At 39.2% G+C, this 27,168-nt stretch overlaps 1 protein-coding gene and 1 long non-coding RNA gene across 3 annotated transcripts in view; one reads left to right on the top strand and one right to left on the bottom strand.

The window, feature by feature from the left end:
* gpr158a (G protein-coupled receptor 158a) overlaps positions 1–20,817 on the bottom strand; it is a 107,497-nt gene extending 86,680 nt beyond the window's left edge. For both annotated transcript variants that reach the window (XM_082184966.1, XM_082184965.1), the window contains exons 1-2: positions 19,454–20,817; positions 5,294–5,399 (exon numbers count right to left, since the gene is read on the bottom strand). In XM_082184966.1, the coding sequence (XP_082041092.1) occupies positions 5,294–5,399; positions 19,454–20,298 (951 nt within the window). In that variant the 5' untranslated portion in view covers positions 20,299–20,817. The remainder of the gene's footprint in view (positions 1–5,293; positions 5,400–19,453) is intronic.
* Positions 1–27,168, top strand: part of LOC309509977 — a 961,882-nt gene that overhangs the window by 318,402 nt on the left and 616,312 nt on the right. The gene's annotated exons all lie outside the window — the stretch shown is intronic.

Here is a 27,168-nt window from a genome sequence, read left to right on the forward strand (position 1 = left end):
TTCAGATATGCAGAATTAGAAAAATATCTGTTTTATATCAATATATTAATCAATATTTTCAAACAATGTAAGATTCATAAGACTGTATATGAAAAAAAATATGTAAAAAAAGTATATTTAATAGGCTACTTGATCAAAAGAGTTAACACAACTACAAGCCAAGTATACTTTAAAGAGTTAATTATACTTTTAAGTATATCTCGATCAAAAGATTGAGTACAAGTAGGCTACAGGCCAAATATGCTTGGACTTTTCTCTCAATATAAGACAAGTAGACTTAAGTGTAATTAAATATATTTCTGAAAAGTACATAAAGTATATTTTTGAGAAGTATATAAAATGTACACTGAAAGTATGCTTTCTTCTTTTTAGTTGAAAAGAAGTATACTAATAGAACACTTGAATAAACTTATTTTTCGCTAGGCACTGGAAGGTGGCAGCACTAGGTAGCGTGTTAATTGGGATTCCAATCAGTACGGTACGTCCGACTACGTTGAACGTGACCGAACTGAAAGGGAACGTCTCGGTTACGTATGTAACCCTCGTTCCCTGAAGTAGGGAACGGAGACGTAGTCCCGTCGCCATTATTGCTGGACCACCGCTCCGCTCGGCTCCTCAGCGAAAAACAAATGGTGCGTGCATCCGCTTCCGTATTTATACCCGCGCTGCGGGGCGGAGTGCGAGATGCAAATCTCGCACACCACTGTGCATTGGCTCATTTTATCAATACTCGAAGATGACAGGCTCCCTAAGCGTGATCCCAATCAGTACGGAACGTCCGACTACGTCTCCGTTGCCTTCTTCAGGGAACAAGGGTTACATACGCAACCAAGACATTCTTGTTAGTTTCTAGGCATTGTTATGTGGTTGCTAGGGTATTCAGAAAGATTGCCAAATCATTACATTCCTATAGTTCACACAATAGAGTATGATACTATCAACACCAAGGTCATGGGTTTGATTCCCAGGAAATGGAAGAATTACAGAAATACATATACCTTGAGTGCAAGGTAAGATGCTTGGGATAAAAGCGTCTGACAAATGCATAAATGTAACATGTAAACATTGAGTTCTGAGTGTTTTTTGGGGCCATATTAGATGGTTGCCAGGGTGTTCTGGGAGGTTTCCAGAGTTTTGTTATGTGGTTGCTAGCATGCTTTAAGTGGTTGTCAGTGCATTGCTATGCAATTGCTATGTTGTTCTGAGTTCCGTTCTTACAGTGATGGTTGCTAGAGCCAGGTGTTCTGATTTATTTTTAGCAATGTTATGTGATTGCTTAGGTGTTCTGTATGGTTGCTAAGGTGGATGCTGAGATGTTCTGAGTCTTTTCTTGGAGGTTTCTGGGTGGTTTCTCACTGGCTCAAGTCAAAAGAGGCCACCATCAAGTCTGTTTATGGGATGTTTCCACCCATTTCATCATCAACCAGACAAACAAACTATGGGCCCTATCTTGCACCCAGCGCAATTGACTTTGTACACTGACGCCTGTATCATTCCTATTTTGCACCCGACGCACATCAAACTTTTCCCTCCACAGACGCACGTCGGTAAATTAGGAAATTAACTTGCGCTCCTGGGGGGCGGTGCAGCGAAAAGAGGAGGCGTGTTCCGGCGCAAACGTTCCCTGGTGCTATTTTGCAGTTTCAGAAAACAATTCTGCATTATTCAGATGCTATTTTAAGAGCGCATGCTTGGCCATAATGTGCATACACTTTGCTTCTCTCATCTACACAGACGCAGGCAGCAGTTCCCATTTTTGCAAACCATACATAATTACACAGAAAAATATTACCACACAAGGGAAATCATTGTGGTGTCTATGAAGATGTGAAAAAACAGGCATAAATCTAGCTTACACATTTACCCAAATTATTATACAGCTGTTTAACCAAAGCTAATTGGTTTCTCCCATCCCCATACAATATCACTTCTCTGTCTTTTATGGCCCTGACGAGAACATCGGTCTCCTCGGCTATGAACCGCTCCTGGCGTGCGCCTGGCAAATCCGTCGTTATAATAGCAATCCGCCATGGAACAAGCGTGCCTGCTTTTATAGGGAATGTGAGATGACGCTCTGATTGGTTTATTTAGTAATGTAGCTACTTCAGACCAACCCATTTTAGAATTTGCATCGGGCACAAGAGTCATTTATCCCGCCGGTATAATAGCAACAGCGCCCAAGATCCGCCCACAAAGTTGCTTGCGTTTCGCGTTTGATACTTGCATTTTAGATCGTTAAAATAGGGCCCTATATCTGATTTCTTAGAAGAGTAATAGCCTAAATATCCTTAATTAGGTGCATGATTTCATTTATGTTATTATTATGAGAGTAGCACAATAACTACACATCAAAGCTTAATACTCAAGGTTAGAGTTTGTTCAGACCACTAAGGCTATAATTAGCAATAAAAATAGTGATGCTTGTCTTACATAGTAGCATTTTAGCATGCAAAACCAGACCTTCAACCACAATGGCTAAATGCATATTCAGTATCGGATTACACATTCCGGAAGTCTTTGCTAATGATATTCTTGAAGTAGGAAATCTCTGGTTTGGTGTAAACAGGATCAGTGGCATGTTGGCTGTAGTTTCAGTGTCAAACATCCGAGATAATGAGAACGTATTACAGCTTTTTTGCATACGTTGTGCCTTCTGGTACAAAGCAGCTATATCACATTACAACAAAATTCCTGATTGAAATGCAGTTTTGAGCTCTATTTATAGTCCGCTTCACCGTCACCAGACCTGTGCTACGAGGGGAAGATGGAAGCTATTATGACAGAGGTCACAATTCAATTGCATAAAGTGAAGATGATGTGTCGCTATGTGTGGTACGCTCGACTGTGTCTCACACACGCACACTGTGCAGTGTCCATCAGGAGGCCGAGCACACAAAGAGCTTTCTCAATTATTCAGTGCACCCTGTGCAATCTATTACATCACATCCATTATGAAGGAGCCAGACCTTAAAAATCTATTCTCTTTATAACTGCAATCCTCCAAGCATCAGGTTAACAGGATTAAGACACAGCAAAATCATTCACTGTTGATCCAGAAGGTCAAAGATATATATAAAAAATGTCTTTTGTTATTCAAAATAACAGCAGGATGAACACCATGAATCAAGGGCTGAAACCAGAATTTGAGATGGCATGGTGCTGTGCAATGATGTGATTTTTTGACTGCCGTAAGGGGTCCTGGAGAGTTCAAATTGTTTATGTTCTGCAGCGAACCAGAGATATTAAAGGAATAGTTCATCCAAAAATGAATATTCTAACATCATTTATCCAAAGTTTTAATGTCAAACAACATTGGTTCCTGTGTATCTTATGATGCAACTGACACCAAACACAAAGCAACATGGTCTGCAAATAATGCCTAACAAGTCTGAATGTTTTAGGACAGGGATGTCCAATCCTGCTCCTAGAGGGTCACTGTCCTGCAGAATTTAGCTCCAACTTGCCTCAACACACCTGCCTGGAGGTTTCTAGCATACATAAAAGATCTTGATTAGCTGGTTCGGGTGTGTTTAATTGGGTTGGAGATAAACTCTGCAGGACAGTGGCCCTCTAGGAGCAGGATTGGACATCCCTGTTTTAGGAGAGTATTAACAGCGACATGAGAGAATCAGTGGGGCCTATTTTAACTATCTAAGTGTACGGTTTAAAGCACAAGGCGCAAGTTCACTTGTCCGAATCCACTTTTGCTAGTTTAACGACGGTAAAAATGGTCGGCGCGCTCGGCAAATGGTCTAAAAGGGTTGTCACTATTCTCTTAATGAGTAATGGGTGTGTTTTGGGCGTAACGTGAAATAAACCAACCAAAGTCTCATCTCCCATTTCCTTTAAAAGCCAGTTGCGCTTGCGTCATGGCGGAATTCGCAAGCGGAAAAACTGAACGCTTCTACAGAGCGCAAAAGGATCAGCTGGGCTTGTGCGCATAGTTAAACCATGCAAGCAGACCATCTACCAGACAAGCCAGATTCCACCATATCTTTATGGACACAACATTAATCTTTCACATTGTAATCCTTTTATTTAAAATATTTGGCATGTTTGTATGCTGTGTGTGTAATGAGCAGAGTGTACGCACGTTGTGGACCCGCCTATAGGCGCACATTACTAACGCGCTCTTTAAATAAAAAATAATTGCGCCATTGACCTTAGACCAGGTTTTTGTCAGTCAATGGCGCAGTCTATTTCAGTTGCCTCAAAATAGCAATGCATCAACAATGGGCCTGAACACACCTCATTTTCAGACCAGCACACCTATGGGTGCACAAATGGGCGCAAATGCAATTGCTATTTAAACAACATGGCGCAGGACGTGAAAATGATAAGTGCGTCGGACTGAAACTAGCAAAAAACACTTGCGTCACGCCTGGCACTGCATTGCGCCGGGTATATGATAGGGCCCAATGGCTTTTAGCATTAATTGCATTGACACACCATTATTATTTTTTACTCTTTTGAACTGTTTAAAAGCTATCTTATATAATATACTAAGATTTGGAAGTTGTGTGGACTACTTGTACTTACAGCCCTATTTTTTAATGATATAATATAATATAATAATTTTTTCTTAAATAAAAAATAAAACAAAAAAGTATTATAGTTTAAATTTATATTAAAAGCAATTAGCTGAACCACTTTTTTGATCCACTTATGTATAGGGCTTAAATACATCTCCATATATGATTTCATAATTACTTCTATTGTCTTTAAAAAAAAATTTACTGCTAAATGTACTGACAAGTATTTATGGTAAACTAAAATATACATCCATTTCCAAGGAAACATGTCATGTATATTTGTCATATATATATATATATATATATATAATGATAATGGTGCAATTTATTACATTTAAAATATTGAATATCAAATGACACACTACAGTTAAAATTATTACTTTTACAGTTCTTTATGTTAGTCAACGCATCAAAAAACATTTACGTCTTCAATGTTAAAGTTGCTTCTTTAAAAAGTAAAGTACTTTAAAGTAAAACCGTTTTATTTTGTGTTAAGATAAAGTCATGAAAGTGTACTCTCTTTAAACTTAAGTGGCCTTTTATGTCATTAATATTATATTGTCTTTATTATACTTTTAAGATTTTAAGCACACAGGAAGTGCACTTTCTTTTCACAAGGGCTGTGACATGAACTATTCCTTTAATGTTATATACTCATATTTTCAAGCCACTAAAAGTGTGGACTGGTCACCTGGAATGTTTCAAATAAGCTAAATCTTTTGAATTGTATCACTGAAGCAAGAGCTTGAAGATGGACTCACCTCCATTGTGGTGAGGTTGCACCTGTGTGTTCCTGCAAACCATCCATCTGCAGAGCACTGATCAATATCCACATCCTGCAGGCTGATGTCCACACGCACAACACCCCTATATGATATTACAGAGCACAAGAGAGAAAGACAAATTAGTCTATTGTTGGCCGTAAAGAAGCTGAGTTTTTCTTTCAACATTTAAGTAAAATATTAGCGCTTTAATTATAGACTTCCTGCACACATGTAGAATTAATGCTACAATAATTCTTCAGTTTTGAGCACAGACTACTAATCTGAAAAGTCATTAATTGACTACTATATTCAAATCATGAACTATGTCTTCATGTCTTTGTTCTAAAAGGCTTAACGGCCAATGCAGATTTGTGTCTACATGGGCCAATTAAGACTTTGCTATTTCTGTGTTGACTTTCTTACCTAGTAAACAACAAATCATCAATAAGCTCATCAATACACTATTTATCACTGTAGTCTTCCTCTTCAGTCTACTGAGAAAAGTAAGCTTTTGTACTCTCATCAGCACTCATCAAGTAAGAAAAGGACTTCAAAATCTCCAGCCACAAACAATGAATAACAGCCTCTCTCCATAGAGAACCATTAGAGGAGAATGATCTTGGTATTCTAATCCTGAACAAACAACCACTGAAGTACAATGAAATTAAAAGAGTTAATATTCCTTTGGGCTATTGTAGAAGGCTTTTTAAGGCCCGTTGGCATATATATCCCTAGCAATGGACTTATTCAGTACAGCCTGATAAAAGAGGCTTTAATGTTTATGGCTTCATCGTTTGGCTGAATGGAGCTTTGAGTTGAGAACTCAAAGAATGAAGTTGACTGACGTTGAATAATCTTTGATGGCATCTCTGTTCAGCATGTTTATTTTTATTTCTCTTCACAGCTGTCTGCACCAGCTTTCTCACATCTGCTGTCAACGTGCTGGAACATTTAGAACACGATTGAGAGAAACCTCATTACAAAGCACAGATGCCCATGCAAACTAAAGGCCTCCTCACACCAATACAAATTCGGTTCGATTTTCGCATGTGATTTGTCTGTTCAGATGTGCTGAATAAAAATTCAGCTCACTCCGCAACAGTAGGTGCCACCTGAATGCTGGGGTATACAAGGGCAGCAGTGTGATTTATTTTATAACGTTGTCTGGCTCAATCAGACAATGATAGGCCGAGTTAGTGTAAATAGCCTCTGCCAACAAGGTGGGATTTTTGCAAATGGTGTAATGCTGCCTTCACGTGCAATCAGAATTATCCTAAATATGAGTTTCCAAGTAAAAAAATCTCTGGTGTCTGGAGAGTGTCTACCCACGGTCCAGATTGCTACCAGACCCAGACCCCGTTTCACCACCATCGACCACGGAGGAAACATGTAATTCCCCCGCACACTGAGAGCTATACCCGCCATGACTAAGGATTGGCTGATTGACTTCAGCGCAGAGGTATCGTCTCCCACCCCATCCCACCCTATCCCACCCCATTCAGAATTCTTCATCGCTGTTCCTAGACAGCACCATGGACTGTTTGAACTTTTATCTGTTCCTTCTGAACTTGAATCGCTGTTTTTAGACAGCACAAACATCTGCATGGACAATGTTATGTTACCTTCGACCCTGTCTAGCCTTCATCTGCCTCCGTCACTGCCCTGCTCAGCCAGTCCTCCAGCCCTGCCTCTGCTAGAGGTTGTCAGCCCTTCACCATCTCCTGCAATGCCATGCCCTCACGTCGAGCCTCAGGTCCTACAACCACCATCAGTGCCTGAGAGGATGCATCCAGTGGCTCCGCCTCTGGCCCGTCAACCTGCCGGTTCCACATTGGCTCCTCCCACCTTCGGCTCCACCAGACACCCTCGGCCTTACGCTCCATCGGATTCCCTTGTCCCACCGGCATCCCCTTGGTCAGTAGTCACTCCACCTTCGCCATGAACTTGTGGACCTTCTGCTACGCTCCGTTCCTCCACCCCTACGGTTGCAGCGAGTTCCTCGTTCCCTTCGGGTACACCTACACTCCATCACCTCAGTCAGTCTGGTTCTTCCTCAGACGATTGTCGTCGTGGCATCGCTCCAGCCTCCTGTGCCAGCGATGTCGCTCTCCTCCATCGGCTCTCCGTCTGCTCTCCATCCGCGTTCGTCCCCCAGTTGACGTCGGCCTCCATACCAGCTTGGTTCCTCCCTCCCTCAACTCCACCGAGGGCTGTCGTCTCTGGGCTCTGGGTCTGTGCCATTGGACGCCCTTCACCATCGTATTGCACCATACCCTCATCTCTTGTCCTCCCTGTGTCATTGCCTCAGCCACCTCCATCCCTCCCTCACCTCTGCTACTACGACGCGAGGTCACGCCTACTGGGAGAGGGCATTCTGTCACGGTTATCTGGACTTATTCATCTTTAGTTTCACTTTAATGTACTTTCAATTAGTTTTCATTCATCACATGCGTTCCTTTGTTTAATTTTCCCACCACTCATCAGAAACCATGGACCCTAATCATCATCACATCTTCGACAAATCATCTGCTCATCATTCAGTTCAATACCATCATATATTTAAGTTCTTCCCTGTGAACCCTCAGATTTCAGTCGATGTTTGCGTGTTGTGTGTTAACCTTTGTTTCATGCAAGCTCTGTTATACTTTCTGTCAGTTCGTGATTTTATTGCATTATTAAAATCACTTCATCAATCCAATGATCTTTTGTACCTTCATCTTCATCCTCATCTTGTGACGATGATTCCTGTTCTTTCCGACAGCAAAGCACTTGAATGCAATGATCTCATAATCACGACTTTAGAGGTGGGAAGTAGAAAGTTTACTAAGTTTGATACAATTAAAATAGTTACAAATTTGGATTCTGTTAAATCATTATACCCTGACAAGGAAGCTTCACATTATTGAAAAAAAAAAATGCTGCTTTAAATTATATTCATTTAAGACAAACTAATTGCAGTATGTATAACAAATCTTGGGTCTGGATCTGGACAGCACTCTGCTAATTGATGATCTCAGATGACTGATGTCAGTATTTGGAACTGGGCCAAGGAGGAGGTATCACATTTGTTAATCAGGAAAAGAAGACGTGTCATGGGTCATTATTATACTTAGCCTACATTACTTTTAGTTTAACGGTGTCTTTCAGGAGGAAGAGAGTAACAGCAGTCCTGATGCTACAGTAAAGCCCATCATCACACATGCTTGTGCTTTGGTTTCTGATGGCTGAAGTGACTGTGGAGCTTCAAAACACAAAAAGCCAGAGGAGAGTGAAGCTCAGCATTCCTTGCATCCGCTGGACACCAGCTTCTGCCTAATCTTATGCCTGAGCCGCATTTAAAGCCATTAAATAATAGCTATTTGTCAATTGTTGTGGATTAAATCTACTTAAAGCACTCAGAAATACTTGACATAATGTATCATAGCAACAGTTTTGGAAGAAAACATTTTCAATTTAAAGTCACACATCATGGTCATTGCTGTAATTAATAACATTATATTATTTGAAATAAAATTGTATAATTTTAACCTTATTTATGTTAAACATATCTTGTGCTTATCCTTTTTTTAGTTTTGCGCATTTATTCAAAAATGATTGAAATCTTTGACATTAGCAATCATTGGCTGCAGGATCAGCGGAGGCCAATCGGCTTGTGCCATGTGGTAAATGATGTGTTTGCTTGCAGATTGCATGTAAGGAACTATCAGCCTGGGCCCTCTAGAGTTTCATGACAGAACTAGATATTTAATATAATTAATATAATCAATGTTTGGGTCAGTGAGGCTTAAGGAAGTAGGCCAAAGTCAATATACAGTATCCGATTTATATGAGAATGATGTTAATAAACCTCTTTCTTAAACTTCATTTTTCTTATCTACTGCAGGTAAAAAATCATTACAAGATATACTGTCGTGAACGCTGGTCCTGGAGGCATGCAAATATTTATCAGAAAACACTGAAGAGATGGACTGCCTGAGGTAACAGAGATCTGTCTGTTTCTCTCTGCAAGTGTCTCCGTTTCCTGTATTTTTCTCTTTCTTCCTCTCAGACAGACACAGAACTTGCAGTCATGGAATAGCCTCTGCTCGTCTTAATTGAAGCCTTGGCCAAGCAAGTGTGCTAATTTTAGCGGCCGTGTTCAAACGCCATATCCTTCATCCAAGGTCAAATAGAACCTATTGGCTGTGTATTGCCATTATTAACTCATAAGACAGAAAGTGGAATGGTAACAGTGCCATCATTTTGTCTTGATGATGAAAAGCCTGATGATAATTGTGATTAGTATAAATTGACTGTAATTACTGTGGCAGACTATGTGAGATTAGCTTGTATTTTAGTCTTCCCTGAGATTGAAATGAGATATGGAGAAGCTGACAAGAGCTGTTGAAAATGTCTTGCATTTTAATCGACAATGTTTAAACCAAGGCATCTTTGTCTGTTGTATTATTGTAGCCTATGTATTATACTGTATACATGATTGTCAAAATCTTCTCTAACTTCAGAGTACATTAGCTTGCTAATACATTATAGAGTAAGAAGTAATACATAGGAGTATGTTAGGATTACTTTTTTTTTCTTACTTTCTGTGAAATAAGAACAAAATAGGACTTTTAAAAAACAAATGCATTTTTATCTTTTTAAACAAATTTTTATATGATTTTTTGGCAACCCTGCAATTTTAGACATGACTAAATAGGTTGAAACCATGATTTGTGATTATTTTCTAGCAATAAGCATCACATTAACATCAGGTAGGCTAAATTAAAAAAATATATATACACATATTTGTGAATTGGTTGATTGCAAGTAACAAGGTTGCAAATGCAACCAAAATTAAACTTTTTCTCAGTAGAGACTAGCGAGTTTGGGACCATAATTTGATTAATAGGCATTGATACATTTATACTTGCCATAAAACAAACAAACAAAAGTTTTATCTTTGATTTGAATACCTCTGGTGTCAGGGTCAAATGCAATATTTTGTGCCTTCAATTACATAATGGGACACCAAATTTAACCTATATTTGTGGAAAGTGCCTTTTCATTAGCAAAGTTCCGGTCTCATGACCTTCATCGGGTATACTGTATGCCTAATGAAGGTCATTAGACCGAAACAAATATTTTGTGATACTTTTTGCAAGTATTGATAGTGTGCGGGATTTCCTTTTGTTTTTTAGTTTTTCTACTTCAAAATGACTTGCCAGTTCTTTCTAATTGTTTGTAAAATTTACTGAGTGAAAACTGTTTCTAAAAAACAAAAATAGTTATGTGTGTGCACATTTTTTGACCACTTTTTTTGTACTATTATACTATTGCTGCAAAATTAACATAAATGTTCGAATAATAAAGTCACCATTTCGCATGTTTTTGTCAGCCTACACTTCACATAATAAGCTTGTAGGCCAGGGCTTCATTTATCAAACTATGATAGTTTCATCAAATGGTAAACAGTGTATCAATATAGACTACAAGTGACTTGAATACTATACTTACCATTAATGCTTTTGGTGCTGGTTTTGTGCAGTGCTTTGTAGTCAGTTAACATCCATTAGTTCAAAGACGCAGATTCAGATCGCTTCATAAATGCAAATTCGTCTGTCCATGTCATTTTCAAACGATTTATTTATAAATGACAGGAAAATGACCGCTGCACTTCACATTGTCCAATGAAATTTGAACTTGTTGTGCCAGATGACGATTGGTCGGTGTATTATACATGAAACAGGCTTCAATGAATTATGTAATATTTTAAAATATGTGATATGTGGATTTTAATTGAATCGAAACACTACCTTTTATTATTGGGGGAAAAAATAGCTTTTTTAGTTTTTTTTTTAGTTTTTTATGCCGTCGAGCCATATACTCACTGAAAGAACCATAATTCATAGAGCATCGGTTCCCGGGCAGACTGTGGGATACCTACGTTTACACTAGTTGCATTTTCATTTTTAAAACGCATAACTTTTGCCACAGTTATGCCTGCCGTACACACACTACTCCGGAGCGGAAACGGAGACTGACCCCTTCAGTCAAGAAGACCGAATACAAGACACACGCAACTTGACGCAAGTGACGCACGCAACCCCATAGCAACGCGTTATGCCAACGACACCTCAGACTGACAGAAACGTAAAAATAAACGTGAATTTAGGCTACTTTATTTTTGTACACATTGTCATGTTAATTATAATCAAATGCATTTTGTTTTATTGACCACAATATTATCATTGATATTTGTTTGAGAAGGGCTAAAAAGTTTGAAGTAGCCTACACTAAAAGTGCAAAGTAAAAGTAGGCCTACAGTAAGTACACACTTAATCGCCTCTGGCTTGCTTAGTTGGGGACACTTAATATTCAACAATATTATTGATCTGACTGTATTAAAGCTGTTGTATGAGTACTGAGCTGAGATGATGACATCCTTTTTTTGCAGAACTGCTTTATAGATACATTACTAAGTTAATAATTGATGATCTTCACACTGGAACTGAATCAACACTGAACTGACCTCAGCTGAACAACAGCTGAAATGCACCATTTTCATGTTTATCAATATCAAGCTGCTTTGAAACAATCTGTATATTGTATAAAACGCTATATAAATAAAGGTGACTTATTTTTCACAATGGTAATTTAATTTAGGAATTAAAAATGTAGGAAATTTGTTATATCACATCCCAGACAGCAACATAGTGTCGGCCCACATCCGGGCCATGTGGAATCCATGTGTACCAGATGTGGGCCGGATCTGGGCCGACACTAAGTTTCTGTCGGATGTGATATAACAAATTTCCAAAATTATCCAAATAACACACTGAGTGTTATTTTATCTTTAAGGAAGTTGTCAGCATTATATATCATGCAATACCACTGATGAAAAACTGAAGCAAATCACATAAATTAGCTTGTAACGGAACAAAGGCAGAAGAGACAGTGTTTGTTGATGGGGATGGGTAATGGCGATGGGGTAAGGGGTGGTGCAGACCGAAATGTGAGGGCACAAAGAGATGCCGTCACTGCGCTCGCTGACATTAAAGATCGCTGGGCTGTCTGCTTTGATAACTGCCGACAGTACTCGATGGAATGACCCCGGTGTCACAGAGGAGACCACATCATCCAACCGAGGCCTTGAGTCACATTAGCAAAAACTCGTCCTGTCATCCTAATACATTTCCCTCACATTTCCCTCATTTTGTTTCCTTAAAATAGAAGCACAACATGACATTGAGATCATACTAAAACATAATGCTTCAGTGCACTTGATTTATTAAGAGGATGCTTTTAAGGCCGTCTGCCATTCAATAGACATGTGCCTTGAAGCTAGCTGAGGTTCTGTCGCCGCCTGAACAAATACAAAAAATTACTCTACGCTTCATCCATCCATATTTCATGAAGTCCAAGGCAGTATGACAGTTTGCTCTATAGAGAGGATGTATAGCAGTCTCCTGTTTCGTTGTGCAGGTTTTGTTGGCTAATTGAATTTTATCTAACGGTCTTCCTTTCTTTTTGGGCTACATTAGCATAACAGCGCTCGTGGCGAGATCTAGCTTCGCACTGGATGAAAAGAGGTGACATCCGTCTCCATGCGTATTCTTTTTAATGAGCTCCCCCCTTTTTTATACTAAACTGAAATTCAATTCAAATAGAGCAGAACAGCAAGAAACCATGTTCACTCTAATTTCAGCTAACAAAGGAAATGGATGGATTTCTCCCAAAGGACTGAATTTGTTCAGACGAGAGGTCAGCAAGGACATCACTATTGATATAGTAGCCATTTCCAATGCATTCATGTTCGCTATATGTTCTGAATGGAATACTTGAATACAGCTGAACGAATACTGCACAACATGCTGCATATCTCAGAATGTGACTTAAGTGACTAAGATTTTTAAAGTCCCCCTGTGGTGAAAATCAAGCTTTTAATGTTGTTTATATGTCTGTGGTGTTTTTAATATGCTTTAAGACAAACCATGTGCAAATTCATAAGTCAACACCATTGCTGAGTGTTTTCTCCTTAAAACTGCAGTGAACCAAAGACAGTCTCAAAAACGCGGTTTGAAATCGCTGGTGTTTCTGACGCCACAAACTACCTTGTAACCAATCAGGTCAACGTGTGATCCTCAACGAGTGGATCTCTGAGCTGGGGCATGTTCAAGTTCAAAACGGTGCGCAACGTTTTGCTACGGTTTCCGGGTTGAACGTCATGTTTCCTGGAAACGGCGTGCACCGGTGTGCAACGGGGTTTGAGATACGTTTTCTCTTGTTTGGTGGGTGTGTCAGAACTGCAGTCCAATCAGCAGCAACATGTATATAAAGCACGCGGTATTAAAGTGAACTCGCACAATGGGTTCAAGGAAAGTCAGTATGTGAGGCTAAATAGATGTGTTTTAGTCTGAATTAGGTAAGATGTGTGCTTCCATGTCAGTTTCAGCAATCCCTTCACTCACGGCAAGTGCAGTAACTGTAACATCGGGCATATTTTGTAGTATTAAACACATATTTATACCGACTTCATCAGGCTCCGAAAATTCTTCACAAAGAACACAAAGAATGGCCTTCTCAGCTGCCATAGTTGCAACTCTTGCGTCATCAGAACAGTGTGTTCAACCAGAGCCCGTCTACGGAGAGCCTGTCCACTCCCTATTAAGCCCTATTGTACCGAATTTTGGTTGTAGTACCACCAGAGTTCCACTGGGGGCGCTCGCCATGAGTGCAAAATGAATGGGAGTCAATGGGGCTAGACGGCTAAATTTGTCTCTTTCACCCGATTGCCGTTGAGAAATCTCAGATGTGATTGTAGATTTTGCAAGTTCAACATGGGTTTTAGGTCGAAAGTTGAATGAACGAGTACTTATGTCGTTTTGATTTCTTGCAGGTTGAGTTGTTGTTGCCCATAACACGCTAGCATTCTGCTAATGACGTCAGCATTCTGACGTCATTGACATTTTGAAAGACTTTTTTAAATCAAATAAGTGACTCTAAAAAATCTAACACCCAGCAATGTGTAATTTCTTTGCATCTCCTTTCGAATACAACATTCAAATTACTAGACAAAAAATTATATCCTGAGAAAAGTGGATTTTGAGGGGTATACCGCCATTGACCTCCATTCATTCTGCACTCGTCCTGTGAGCGCCCTCATATGGAATCAGAGTGGAACTGCAACCAGTTCAGAAGCCGGAAGTGTAGTGAGAGTGAAACTTCTCGCCATATTAGACATTCTCTGGTTCAACTCATCACCGTTTCTGTTTAAAAAACGTTGTGCAACGTTTTGTCGGGGCTGAACGCAGCCCTGGTGTGAGTGAGTGGAGGCGGGGCTCATTTGAATATTCATAGAACGCGTTTACTAAATGAGGCAAGGGTGTAGAGTTACATTCAGGCTATTTTAAGGCATGAAGAAAAAAATTTTAAAGAAAAAACTTGTCATTTTGGTGATCAAAGATGAGTTTTAAGGGATAAAATGATTGACTGGGGGACTTTAATGTTTTTGAAAGAAGTCTCTTATGCTCACCAAACTTGCATTTATTAGATAGAAAATACAAAAAATACTGTGAAATACTATTACAATTTAAAACAACTGTTTTCTATTTTAAGATTTAATTAATAATTTAATATATAATTTATTCCTGTGATGTGATTACTACTCCAGTCTTCAGTGTCACATGATCCATATATATATATATATATATATATATATATATATACTGTATATATATATGTGAAGTAATATTTGTATTCAGCAAGGACACATTATTCACATGATTCAAGTGACAGTGAAGACTTTTATAATGTCACAAAAGATTTATGTTTCAAATAAATGCTGTTCTTTTGAACTTTCTATTCATCAAAGAATCCTAAAAAAGGAATGTTTTTCCACAAAAATATTAAGCAGCAAAAAATTTTCTCAAAAAAGATTGAACATTGATAAGAAATAAAAGACATTTTAAAATAAATTAAACTAGAAAACAGTTATTTTAAAATGTAATAAAATTTGACAATTACTGTTTTTACTGTATTTTCAATTAAATAAATAAAGCCTTGGTAAGCATAAGAGACTTCTTTCAAAAATATTAAAAAACTAAATTATTTCAAACTTTTGACCGACCTCTGGTGTATATTTAATATGATAATATTACATTTTTAATATTATAAAATTAATCAAAATGTTTTGATAAAATAATGAGTAAAAAAAATAGATGTTACCTCTGGGAATAAAAATAGTAAATAATTTGTGTACTTTACAAACTTTATTCTATCCCCTAACCCAGGGTTCCTCAAACTCGGTCCTGGAGGGCCACTGTCCTGCACAGTTTAGCTCCAACCCTGATCAAACACACCTGAGCAAGCTAATCAATGTCTTCAGGATCACTAGAAACTCACAGCTAGGTGTGTTTGATCAGGGTTGGAGCTAAACTGTGCAGGACAGTGGCCCTCAGACCGAGTTTGAGAAACCCTGCCCTAACCCTAAACCTTCCCATTAGAGAAAACTTTCAGCATTTTCATATTTTCAAAAAACATTATTCTGTATGATTTATAAGCTGTTTTCCTCATGGGGACCAAAAAAATGTCCCCACAAGGACAGGGATTTTGGATATTGCCATCTTTGTGGGTAACGTAGAGAACGTAGGGAATGCCTGAACCACACACACACACGCACACACACACACACACACACACACACACACACACACACACACACACACACACACACACACACACACACACACACACACACACACACACACACACACACACACACACACACACACACACACACACACACACACACACACACACACACACATATATACAACAATATGTATGCACAACAACTGCAAAATGTCATTCTAATGCCAATTCAAATACCTGAGTGTTTTTGAGGCCTCTGTTATGACAAGTATGAACATGATGTTACAGAATAGGCACTGGCTCTTTAAGACTACCATGTCAGTAGTAATTGGCCTATTCCAACGTCAGCCTCCCTTGGGCTCTTGGCAGGGGCTTGTAGGGCAGAGGACCTACAGCCCATGTGGGTTATAATAGGACATTGTGGATCTGTGGATCCCCAGAGACCCCTGGCAGACCGGACAGCCTTAATAGAGTTCACTTTTCTCTCCAGCCAACCCTTACTCACACTTGACAAAGGAAGGAGAAAGGACTTAGAAGAAGAGTTACTTAAAAACTAAAATACAATGAAAGCACACTAAATAGCCAAATGCATGTGAACGCTTATTTGACTTTTCCAAAAATTCTGTGGAGACAAAACTGTATGTTACGCCCTACACTGAGATTCTGGAGAATTGTGAGGTTCTGACATTGATGTAACAGTTTGGGGACAGTACTCAAATCAAAATCAAATGGGACACTTTAGGGTAAAATCATTCAATAAATTCCCAGCTACATAAAACAGCAGCATCTGTGAGAGAATAGCATAGCCTTCAATATACTGACAATCATTGTGGCTCATTATGAGCTAAGAGAAAAAGACATTTTCATCTTCTAGAATCTAGAATGATCTACCATTGCTTTTCATTGTGTCATGAACCCTTCACATTTGATAATCAGACCCAGACCCTTTAACTAACCTTGCTTTGTCATGTATTGTTATTTTTTTAAAGATGGATAATTTTGTATGTGGCGGGGGAGGGGGTCACACTATATGATTTCAGCTTGGCAGACAAAGGTTTTTAAAATATTGACAAAAAGTTCCATTTAAATACTTTCCCCTAAGAAATTAATAATAACAATAATGCCAAACTACTTCCTTTTGTTATTTCAGGAAAGAGGAAATGATTATCACGTTATTGATTCTTGTGATAAGCAACCACCCAGAACCTCAACAGTAGCAACATGCTAAAAACATTCAGACCTCTTTAGCAACAACATAGCAACACCCTGGCAACCAGCCACAACAACTTGGCATTGTGGCAGTGAGCTTTCATATTTTATCCACAAAAAAACCCACACAGAATCTATTTACCATTCATCACATGTGTGATCTACATGTCCATTACCGCTACACTAGATAATGGAACTTGTCAAAGTGAAGAAAGACTGAACAAGATGTAATTAACTTTTCACCTGATGGCCTGCAAGTCTCACTTCATAAATATCAAGAAGTCTGCCATGATAAAAAGTCTAAGTCTAAAATTCCGACACACGACATTAATCTAAAAATGTCTCAAATGTATGAGAGGTGCCTCTAGTTGCTGTAGTACATCTTTCATTATTTATTCATTATCGTATTGACTGAAAGGCATCCTGAGAGTGAAGGCTTGAGACGCTGCATTGGAGAACACCCCTTCCCCTCTCCATTGCCCCTTTATTAATATGTTTAGGTGGCAAAAAGAGGGCCTAAAGACAACAGGATGGATCTACCTTAATGTCATGGCCAGCAAGTGTTTCGGAATTCATTACCCTGGGGATACTAGTCATCATAAGACGAAGCCCTGGCCAAATATCGACCTGCGCAGAGAGGTTACAAATTACAGCATAACTACTGAACAAACCCAGAGAGACACTGGCTTCCGCTGGCTTACCTCATTTAGACGATAGACTGGAGAATTTGAAGATGGCAGATGTAACTGCTAACACCATTTTGCTACAAATTGAGCTTGGTTCCTGAACTGATACATACCGCAGGCCAACTACGCAGTAAAATGCATTAAAATCCTAAATGATTCGCCTGAAAAAAAGCTAGCATTCATATTAAAGGACCAGTTGCAGCTTGTAAAGAACAATTCCGGCTGTAAAACCTGAGTCCATGTGGGATTAATTAGTAAACAGGAAAACAGCCCTATTCCTGTGCTCCGAGCTCCGGTGTTACCGGTGCCCCTTAACACATCTTTGAACAGAGTCGAGGATCCTTGTACACAACATCTCCACCAAGTTAGCCTGATCAATCCAAACATCTCCAATGACCGTGGTTGTATATCGAGAAGCGAGCTGATTGTTCGGGGGCCAAGGGGTTTCTTGCTATACAACCAGGGTTATTTTTAGAAGCACTCTCTGCACCTTCAGTGATGGCTTACCATTCTAACCATCTGCATCTTTGACATAAAATACTAAAATGTGAACAATAAAAATGATTATTGTTACAGCAATAGTTGTAATTCTGTAAAAATGGGCATACTTTGACACACTCATCTCTGACAGATATCAGAATACTTCCTGACTGAAATGCACACTGAATCATATGTTTTCTGTGAACCTGTTTTTAAACAATATGTATTGTGAACCATGCTATAGCTACAAATAAACTTTGAAATAATTCTAATAATGCTTTAAATGGATAGTTCACCCAAACATTCTGCTATTAATTACTCCAACAGTCGCTCCAAACCTGCAAGACGTTCGTTCGAAGATCTTTTTGTTAAAATCTGAGAGCTTTCTGTGCCTCCATTGACATTCTACGCAACTACCACTTTGAGCTTCATAAAGTTTGTAAAACTAATCCATATTAATTGAGCAGTTTAGTCCAAATTTTCTGAAGAATCTCTATCGCTTTATATGATGAACAGATTGAATTTAGACTTTTATTCACATATAAACATTGATCAGCGAACACAAATAGGTGCAAAAACAAGCCTCTTGCAGAAGCTCAAACATGCTGCATAACACCAGAATAAACCTCACCATCATGTCACGCGTCAAGCGAACATGCTTGAGCTTCCGTTTACCTCAACTGATGTGTGAGTTGATCAATGTTTATATGTGAATAAAAACCTAACTTAAATCTGTTCATCATGTTCATCACGTGATTGAGTCTCTTCAGAAAATTTGGACTAAACTGCTCAATTATATGGATTAGTTTTATGATCTCTTTATGAACTTTTTGAAGCATCAAAGTGTCAGTTGCGTAGATGAAGGGACAGAAAGCTCTTAGATTTCATTAAAAAGATTTTCATTTGTGATCTTAAGATGAACGAAAGTCTTATGGGTTTTGAACGACATGAGGGTGAGTAATTAATGACAGAATTTTCATTTTTGGGTGAACTATCCTTTTAACTTTCCCCCCAAAAAAAGAAGAAAAAAAGGAAAGAAAGACTAATGCTATATTAATCCTCATAATAACAGATTATGTGTGGATAATCTGCATTGCATCGTGTAATACTAATAAGCACAAGTACATCCATTGTGAAATGTTACCAAAGTTACCTGAAGTCTGGATTCCGGTTGGGTTTGAGGCCATAGAAGCCAGCAGACAGTGTCAAGAGCCATCTGGGAATGAAATTCCCATTCTCACACTCCAAATACGGAGCTGACCAGTGAATCTGAGTTTTGTCGGTAATATAACTTTCTCCACTGCGCACAGACGCGTCAAAAGAGGCAAAATCTTGACTCAGAACACGTTTTTGGAGATGGGTCTTCTTTTTATTTTTATGCTCATGGTACCACTCTGTATCTGCCGTTCTGTTTTTCAACATATGGTGGGCAGTGCTGGATAAATCCTGGAGAATGATCTCTCCAGCTGCCCGTGTGGCCTGAAGGTAAACAGGTGGCCCGTCTGGAGGGAACTCGGTGCTCAAGGTGACCACTGCTCGATGGATCTTGAGGTCTCCCTCCAGGATACTCCTTACCAGAGCGTGGTACCACTCCATATCGCGTCTTGGGCTCTGATCTCTGGACCTGTTCGTTTGTAGGATCATGTTGAGGAAGTTTGTGGCGTGAAGGACCGTGTCCAGGACGCTGCGCATGGAGTGATGCGCGTCTCCGCGCGTCCTTCCCCGCAACACCCCCAGTTCATATCTCCTGGAGCAGTTGGCGTGTTTTAAGGTGGAGGAATCCCCCGTGTGCAGAAACGCAGTCACCACTCTGGGTACCTGCTCCTCAATCTTCTGCGTTAAACCCGAATGGGGCTTCCGGAGGTGCGCTTGCTGGTTGCTGTGCGTATTATAAATGGGCAGCTTTCCTTTTAGGTCCCAGTCCTGTTCCGCATATCTATAATTTGTTCCTATAACAAATCCGACTTGCAAGAGTAACGATATCCAGATTATGGCCATATCCTTCAATCCCGCTCTTTTACCTCACCAGCTTCAGTTCATCAAATCTGATGCGAGAAATCACAGCTGGAATGAATCAAATCAGCACAGCATTTTCACCTGTGGATTTCCACGCATTTCTACCACTTGATTGCTGGCCTGAAGACATTTATTGTGTCGGTAATCCCTTTCCCCTCAGGTGCATTGGTGTTGTTTGTGTTAGTGATGCTGGTTTGGTCTTGTATCTTCTTGAATGAGCGCAGCAGATGTGTAGGATCCCCGATGCTCTCCTCCCAATATGATGCTGGACCACAACAGACGTGATCGAATGAGAGAAAAAATCCTATTTTTCGGAGGCAGGGAGTCAGTACTTCACACTTGGATGACAAACACACTCCGCCCTCTTTCGTCCACTCCAGTCTTAAAGCATGAGAACGGCAGAAACCATTTGCTACAACATCTAGTGATGTCCGATTCGCGAAGGGATCGTTTATTGAACCGATTCAGAAGTCAGATCGTTCGGTCAGAGCACTTATCCAGTTCTCGGGTTGCGAGCGGCTGCATTGAATTAAACTGTTCTAAAGAACCGATTCGGGGAAATGAGTCGGACTTCCCAACACTACTAACGTCCCGTCTTCTTCATCACCTTATAGGGTTTGGGAAAGTGCCCTTGATTGGTGTATGGTCATTTCTGCTGTCAGTCATTTGACGGAGGGCGTGTTTGTAAAACTGAAGGAGCTATCCAGTGCTGAAAGGAAAAAACATACATCGTAAAACGACGATAAATCATATTAAGGTTTCGGGTTTCGGCAGAAATAGACGCTCGATGGGCAGGATCACATTTATAAAGGCTCTGCTATAAATGTCAAATGGTCAAAGCGGTTTAAAAGACACACTGCACTGAGACAAGCGTTATTTCATTATTAGCTCGTATAGAGAGGAAACAATAAAAACGGAATGCCGAGGTTGTTTATCACAGTAAACAGAACGCGTTTTTTAATTGTTTGTTTATGACATGCGTCTGACGTCTTTCGCCGTTGTCTGTTATTTCTATGCTTGTCTCGTTAAGACGCCCTCAACTGTTCAAAACGTGCTTTAAACCCCTGCGTTCGGTTTCATTCCGTTGCGTTACTAACGTATTTGGTAGCGTTGCGTCGTGTCTCGTTGTTATAGCGTCTCACGTGAAAAGAAATACTTTTTTTTTCTCAGACGTCGGGTCTAGTTAAATAGCTTTAAACCCGGGTTTCGAGATACTTGCGTGATTTCACATCCCGTTGCTTTCCTTCTAAGAAAACGCGTATTGACATACCATACAGACTTCGTCTTTGTAGACATGCGTCAGATGGACGTTAAGACGCCGTACCAAGTTTTAAACAGATTCAAAACGCGTCACCGCTACGCTTTTTAAACGCAAGAATGCGTCCTGTGTTGTTTAAAATTCAAGCCAATGCTGTAATAGGCTACCCCTCAAGCATTTATTCTTGAATTAAACATATACAAGCTGAACAAAACTGTTTGCTTCTAAGAGACATCCAGTGCGCAGCACTGCTTGTCGCTCACTGGGGGAAATACTGCAGTGAAGCGAACAGCACAGGATGAATGCATGCGACTGCGTGAGGATGTGAATCATGGTGCAATATGAGTCATCATCGCCGCACGAGCGCTTAATCCAGATCTGTAAACAATGAGATGTTCAGAGCGGAATCTAAACGCGTGCGTCAGGGGCGCAAATTACCCAAGCGTCTCTGAAATGACACATATAAAAAAAAACAATCGGTGATGCCATCACTGTCTGCAGAGGTACATGGGTCGAGCTTACCAAAGCTCTTAACAGAAATTCATGACTCTTAATCATATGAGCATAAATGGACATATTTGCACATAAGACAAGATGACAAGATAATTTGGTGATGTTATAATATAGCATACTGATCACATGCATAGTACACTTATGTTATGAATTATTTATAAGGGAGACAAGGGCTTGTGGTCATATGGGGAACTTGTCACAAGGGATATAGTAAGTAATTACATGTTTTTAGGTCAAAAGTCTGACAACATGCTTTATTTCTTTGGCAGTGTCATTGTATTTTGGTTTTGAACACCTAAATTAGGACATTATTATCATTCGAAACAAAATGTGCAATATCATCTTACACTAAAAGAAACTGTTAAACTTTTGAGCTGCTGGTTAAATAAACATTCTGTGCACTTGTTGTTTGAACATAAATTAACTGTGTGGAAAGGTTCTCCTTATTTTAATTTCATTTATTGAACTCTTTGTTTTGTGTCTGTATTTTTGTATTAGCTCTTTGGTATCCAAATGTTTTGTATTTCATCATTTTAAATTCAGACTAAAAGCCAAACATCCCATAATAACCCATAAACATATTTAAAATGCAGAGAGTACTTTTTAGATAATATTTAATATGGCAACTTAATCCTTATGTGTGGAAGCATGCCTCTGTGTGTAAATGATGTTTGTCCTGGCAATAATAGTGTGAATGTTAAGTGGATTTTTCTATATAGCTAAAACCTTAGTAAACAAACTTTAAAATAACCCCTATTTAAATCACACTATTTCAGTACTTCAGCTGGAGACAACATCCAAAAAGTCCACTGCAAAAGGACTTTTTTTGTTTGATTGGCTTCTAATCTTTTGCATAATGCAGTTTATTTTGCATTATGTCAATATCCCTTTTCTTGTACTGTTACAGATGTAGGCTACGTTTATAACAAATGATGTTCAGGGACTGTTGTGTGACCTGCTTAATAGTGGTTCTGTTCTTCAAAACTCTTCTGAGTGTCTGAGTCTCCCTTTCCCTCTGTTTCTTTGTCTTTTTTTAGGAGTTTATGGAGTGTCATTCATATCAAATGCAGGCAGGAGGCAGGAGGCAGGGAGAAGACAGGTGAGGCCAGGGGTGACTGGAGAGTGTGGCCACAGGAGGGTTGTGTCAGACCCAGAACCTGATCACACGCATCTGGCAGCCATGGTGGTAGAATATGTCCATTTGTGCAACATCTGCTGCACCTCACAATTTTTTATCAGAAACAGTTTATATAATTGATTAAATGTGTAAATTTCTATAATACATTTTTGAACAAAATATCCCATTTACGTACCCTCACAGCCCCATCAGTAAGGATCAAGTACCCCTTCAATACTAAAACAGAAAGTTTACTCATTCATTTTATACTTGATATCACAGTATTATCATTAATAGAGTAAAGAGTCTTCACATGAGGTTTATGGACACACACTGTATACAAATATTCCACTATGATCCACTCAAACTGAAACAACTTATTTACATAGTTTTGATTTCATTCCATAAAACAGAATGGAAAGTGGTTAATGCAACAAGATTATAACATAAATCACAATTAATTATCACTATAAACTACATTTACATTTATTCATTTTTCATTTATCCAAAGCGACTTACAAATGAGAACAATAGAAGCAGTTAAACAGTTAAACCATAAACAATATCTACTATATAGCAAATCTCTACTGCTTGATTGCTTAAATTATTGCAAAATGTAAACTTGATTATCAGCCAGCTCTGCTAAATGTGACAATATTGCATGAAGACATTGTCACGTGCCCTCTTTCAAGTCTAAGGGTAAAGGAGGGTGAAAAAAAAACAGGGAGAGGCTGAGAGAACTGCCGTCTCCAGGTCCCAGGGCAGACACAAACGCTCAATGACACCATATATATATATTTAAAAAAACAAAAAAAACAGAAGAAAGTTTATTTGAACAAATTGTGGGATATAAATACACAGAGGCTTCTCACATGGGGAAAAGGCCAAACGAATAAACAAAAGAGCAATCTTACAAGAGGGTTTTTAGAAACAACTTACCTAACAAGAAAATAAAAGACATCCTCCATTACCCGACTCCAACTCTAATCAAAACACTGGAGAAAACAGAGGTTCAAAAACAAAAAGGCATTCACCTCCCTACAAATGATTCCACAAATAAATGGTCCAGAACAAGTAAAAAGCTGATAATGAACAGGGCCACTTAATGTCTCACATACACAAGAGTTAGCCGAAGCACACCACACAGCTTTTCAGTTTTTACCTGACACTACAGGCAAAGCAACATACACAACAAGAGAAACAACAAGAACTAGGACCAGAAGATGCTCAACATGGAAAGCCTCAGTCTTTCTCCTCTGCTTAGATTTCTCTGGGGCTGAATCCAAAATCGCCCTCTAAAAGAGGGCATTATTTGAGGGGACAGCCATTTGTAGTGGTGTCCGAAACCATAGTGGACGTTATTGAATGCACCCATTCTATCCCATATTGTACCGCAATAATGGCAGTCCCCATTCGCTCACTTGTTTTCATTCACTCCTTCAAATGAACTTTATTAGTGGACTAACATGGGGAACATTGATTTCGGATTCAGCCTGGGTTTCTTTGTACTCAACCTAACGAGCTGGGACAGGAATCCGGTGGAACTCATGATCCTGTCAAGTGGACAGTGGGAGGAGCAACAGTTACAAACTCACTGCAAAGGGAGTTATTCTCAATATCAGGACTCGCTGTTTCCGAACTCCCTCAAACGCCTTGATTGTAGTCTTGAGTTTTCTTTTGGGAACGAATATGTCACAATTTTCCTCATTTAAATAATTCCCGCCCAAGGCATACGCAAAATAAGGGCCGAGGCCTGGTTGAGTTAGCGTTAGAAGTGTGTTGAAACTTGTGGCTATGGTAAGGGGTGTGACATTTCTGAAACACTCTCAAAGCATTTGGCCATTAACAACACACTGATTAACAACCAACCAATCAGAGCAGACTGTGCTTTTCAGAAGGAGGGGCTTCACAGAGACAGGAACTAAAAAGGGGTGTGTTTCCAAAAGCATTGTTAGCCAACTATGGTCACAAGTTCCATTGAACTCTATTGGTAACAACGGAACTCTCAACCATAGTTGGTTTTGGGAAACGCATTACAGACTGGGAAAAGAGGTGCTGCATCAATGTAAACTATATGAAAATGTTTTTTAGCTTTAAGTATGAATATGTTAGCCTTAAGGTTATGAATAAGCTGGTGTGTTCCAAAACAATGACAGTCTCTCACTTCCGTTAAAATGGATCACAGATTTTTATGACATCACTGCAGACTTCAGCTTCTCATCGCATCTTCTGTCCAATCAAATGCTCTCTAAGCATCCCGCCCCCTATGCAATAAATAAGCGTTGTGTTCAGTTGTTCAAACGCTCAAGTTTTATTCCGTTTTCCAGCTGTACTGTACATTAGTAAAGAATGAAATTGCTAGAATTTATTCACACCTCTACTATTGAATCCAACGTATCATCAGCGCTCGGATTCGCTTCCGTGCTGCTGTCAAGTACGATTTGTACTTGACAGCAGCTGCAGTCTGCGACTTGTACTTACCTGCAGTCTGTGAGGTAAACTAAACACTATTGGCTATTTGAAAAGGGGGAGGAGCCATTCAATATATACCACCTTAGCTTCCTGTTTCTATACATTGCTATACACTACACCCCCTACCATCAGCCTTCCATTATTAATGTAATCTTGAAAACAGTTTCAGAGATTTCAGTCTTTGCCCATTTAAGCAGATAGAAGCTCTACTTGAATGACTGGAAAATAGATGACCAAGATGGCCACTGAGTGAACTGACTTCCCTTATGAAAAAGAAGTGTACTTCAAGTTCATTTTATGAAGTATACTTAAGTAAAGTTCAAGTACTGTATATGTTAATACCCTGTCCAAATACCCACACTTGTGGTCTTTGCACTCGACCACTTGTCTACTTACATGACGTATTTATTGGGCCCAAGTGTTCAAATAGGCGTGAAGACTGCAAGTGTGTATAGAACTTTTGATTGCATGAACATAATGCATGATGGGATACGCTTAGCCTCGAATAGGGGAGACCGGGGATGGTTGTAATTTTTTTTACATTTCTGTCTGTATCTTGGAATTCTTTTAAGCCAGTGCATTCAAAATGTGATTAAGAGTAGTTACAAGTGTCAGCTATTAAATGACATAGCTGTTATCTTTGCAGCACAAACAGAAAACGTGTGGTTTAGTTTCAAAAACGAGGAGTGAAATGTTACAATTCACCCCACAGTCCGTGTCAGTTGTAACATACAATGGGGTGAGATGTAACATTATGAAATAAGGATTATGACCAGGCAGGCAGGTGTGTTGAGGCAAGTTGGAGTTAAACTCTGCAGGACGGTGGCCCTCCAGGACAGAGTTTGGACACCCCTGACCTAGGCATACAAAAAAAATTTAATTAAAAATAAAAAAAAAACATATAAATACAACCAAAAATTTGCTTCATTGATGTTACAACTGACCCAGAGTCTTATAGCCATGAACTAGCACACCTTACAGCTAACAGGCAAAACAATAGCACTAAAAACTTGCATGAAAGATATCTACACAGATACACAATAAACATAATTTAACTTGCCATAACAAAATAAATTATTTAAAATTAAATTATTTAAAAATATAGTAAATTATATAAAAGTTACTTTTTTGCATCAAAATTAGTTTTTCTCCTCTAAAAATCTGCTGTGTCTACCACAGGCCTCTACTTTCTCACATGTGGAATAAGAACTAAAACAAGCATGTGTGAAGTGAATTAAGTGATTTGTAACTTGTTCCTGATTGGAGCAATTGGAAGTGTTACAATTAACCAGGGTCACAACCTCCGGTCTCCCCTACAGCTCTGAAGCGATATTCAAGATAGTGTGGGTTTAGTGTGCATTAAGGGCACTGCACTTTGGCATTTTTAAGACATCGGACAGTCTTGCGCAATTATGCACACTCTCTCAAGTGGCCAAGACCACAAGTGTGGGTATTTGGACAGGGCATTCGTATACTTTATGTAGTAAGTATA

Source organism: Leuciscus leuciscus (genome assembly GCF_965113295.1).
Source record: "Leuciscus leuciscus genome assembly, chromosome: 11".
Lineage (NCBI taxonomy): Eukaryota > Metazoa > Chordata > Actinopteri > Cypriniformes > Leuciscidae > Leuciscus > Leuciscus leuciscus.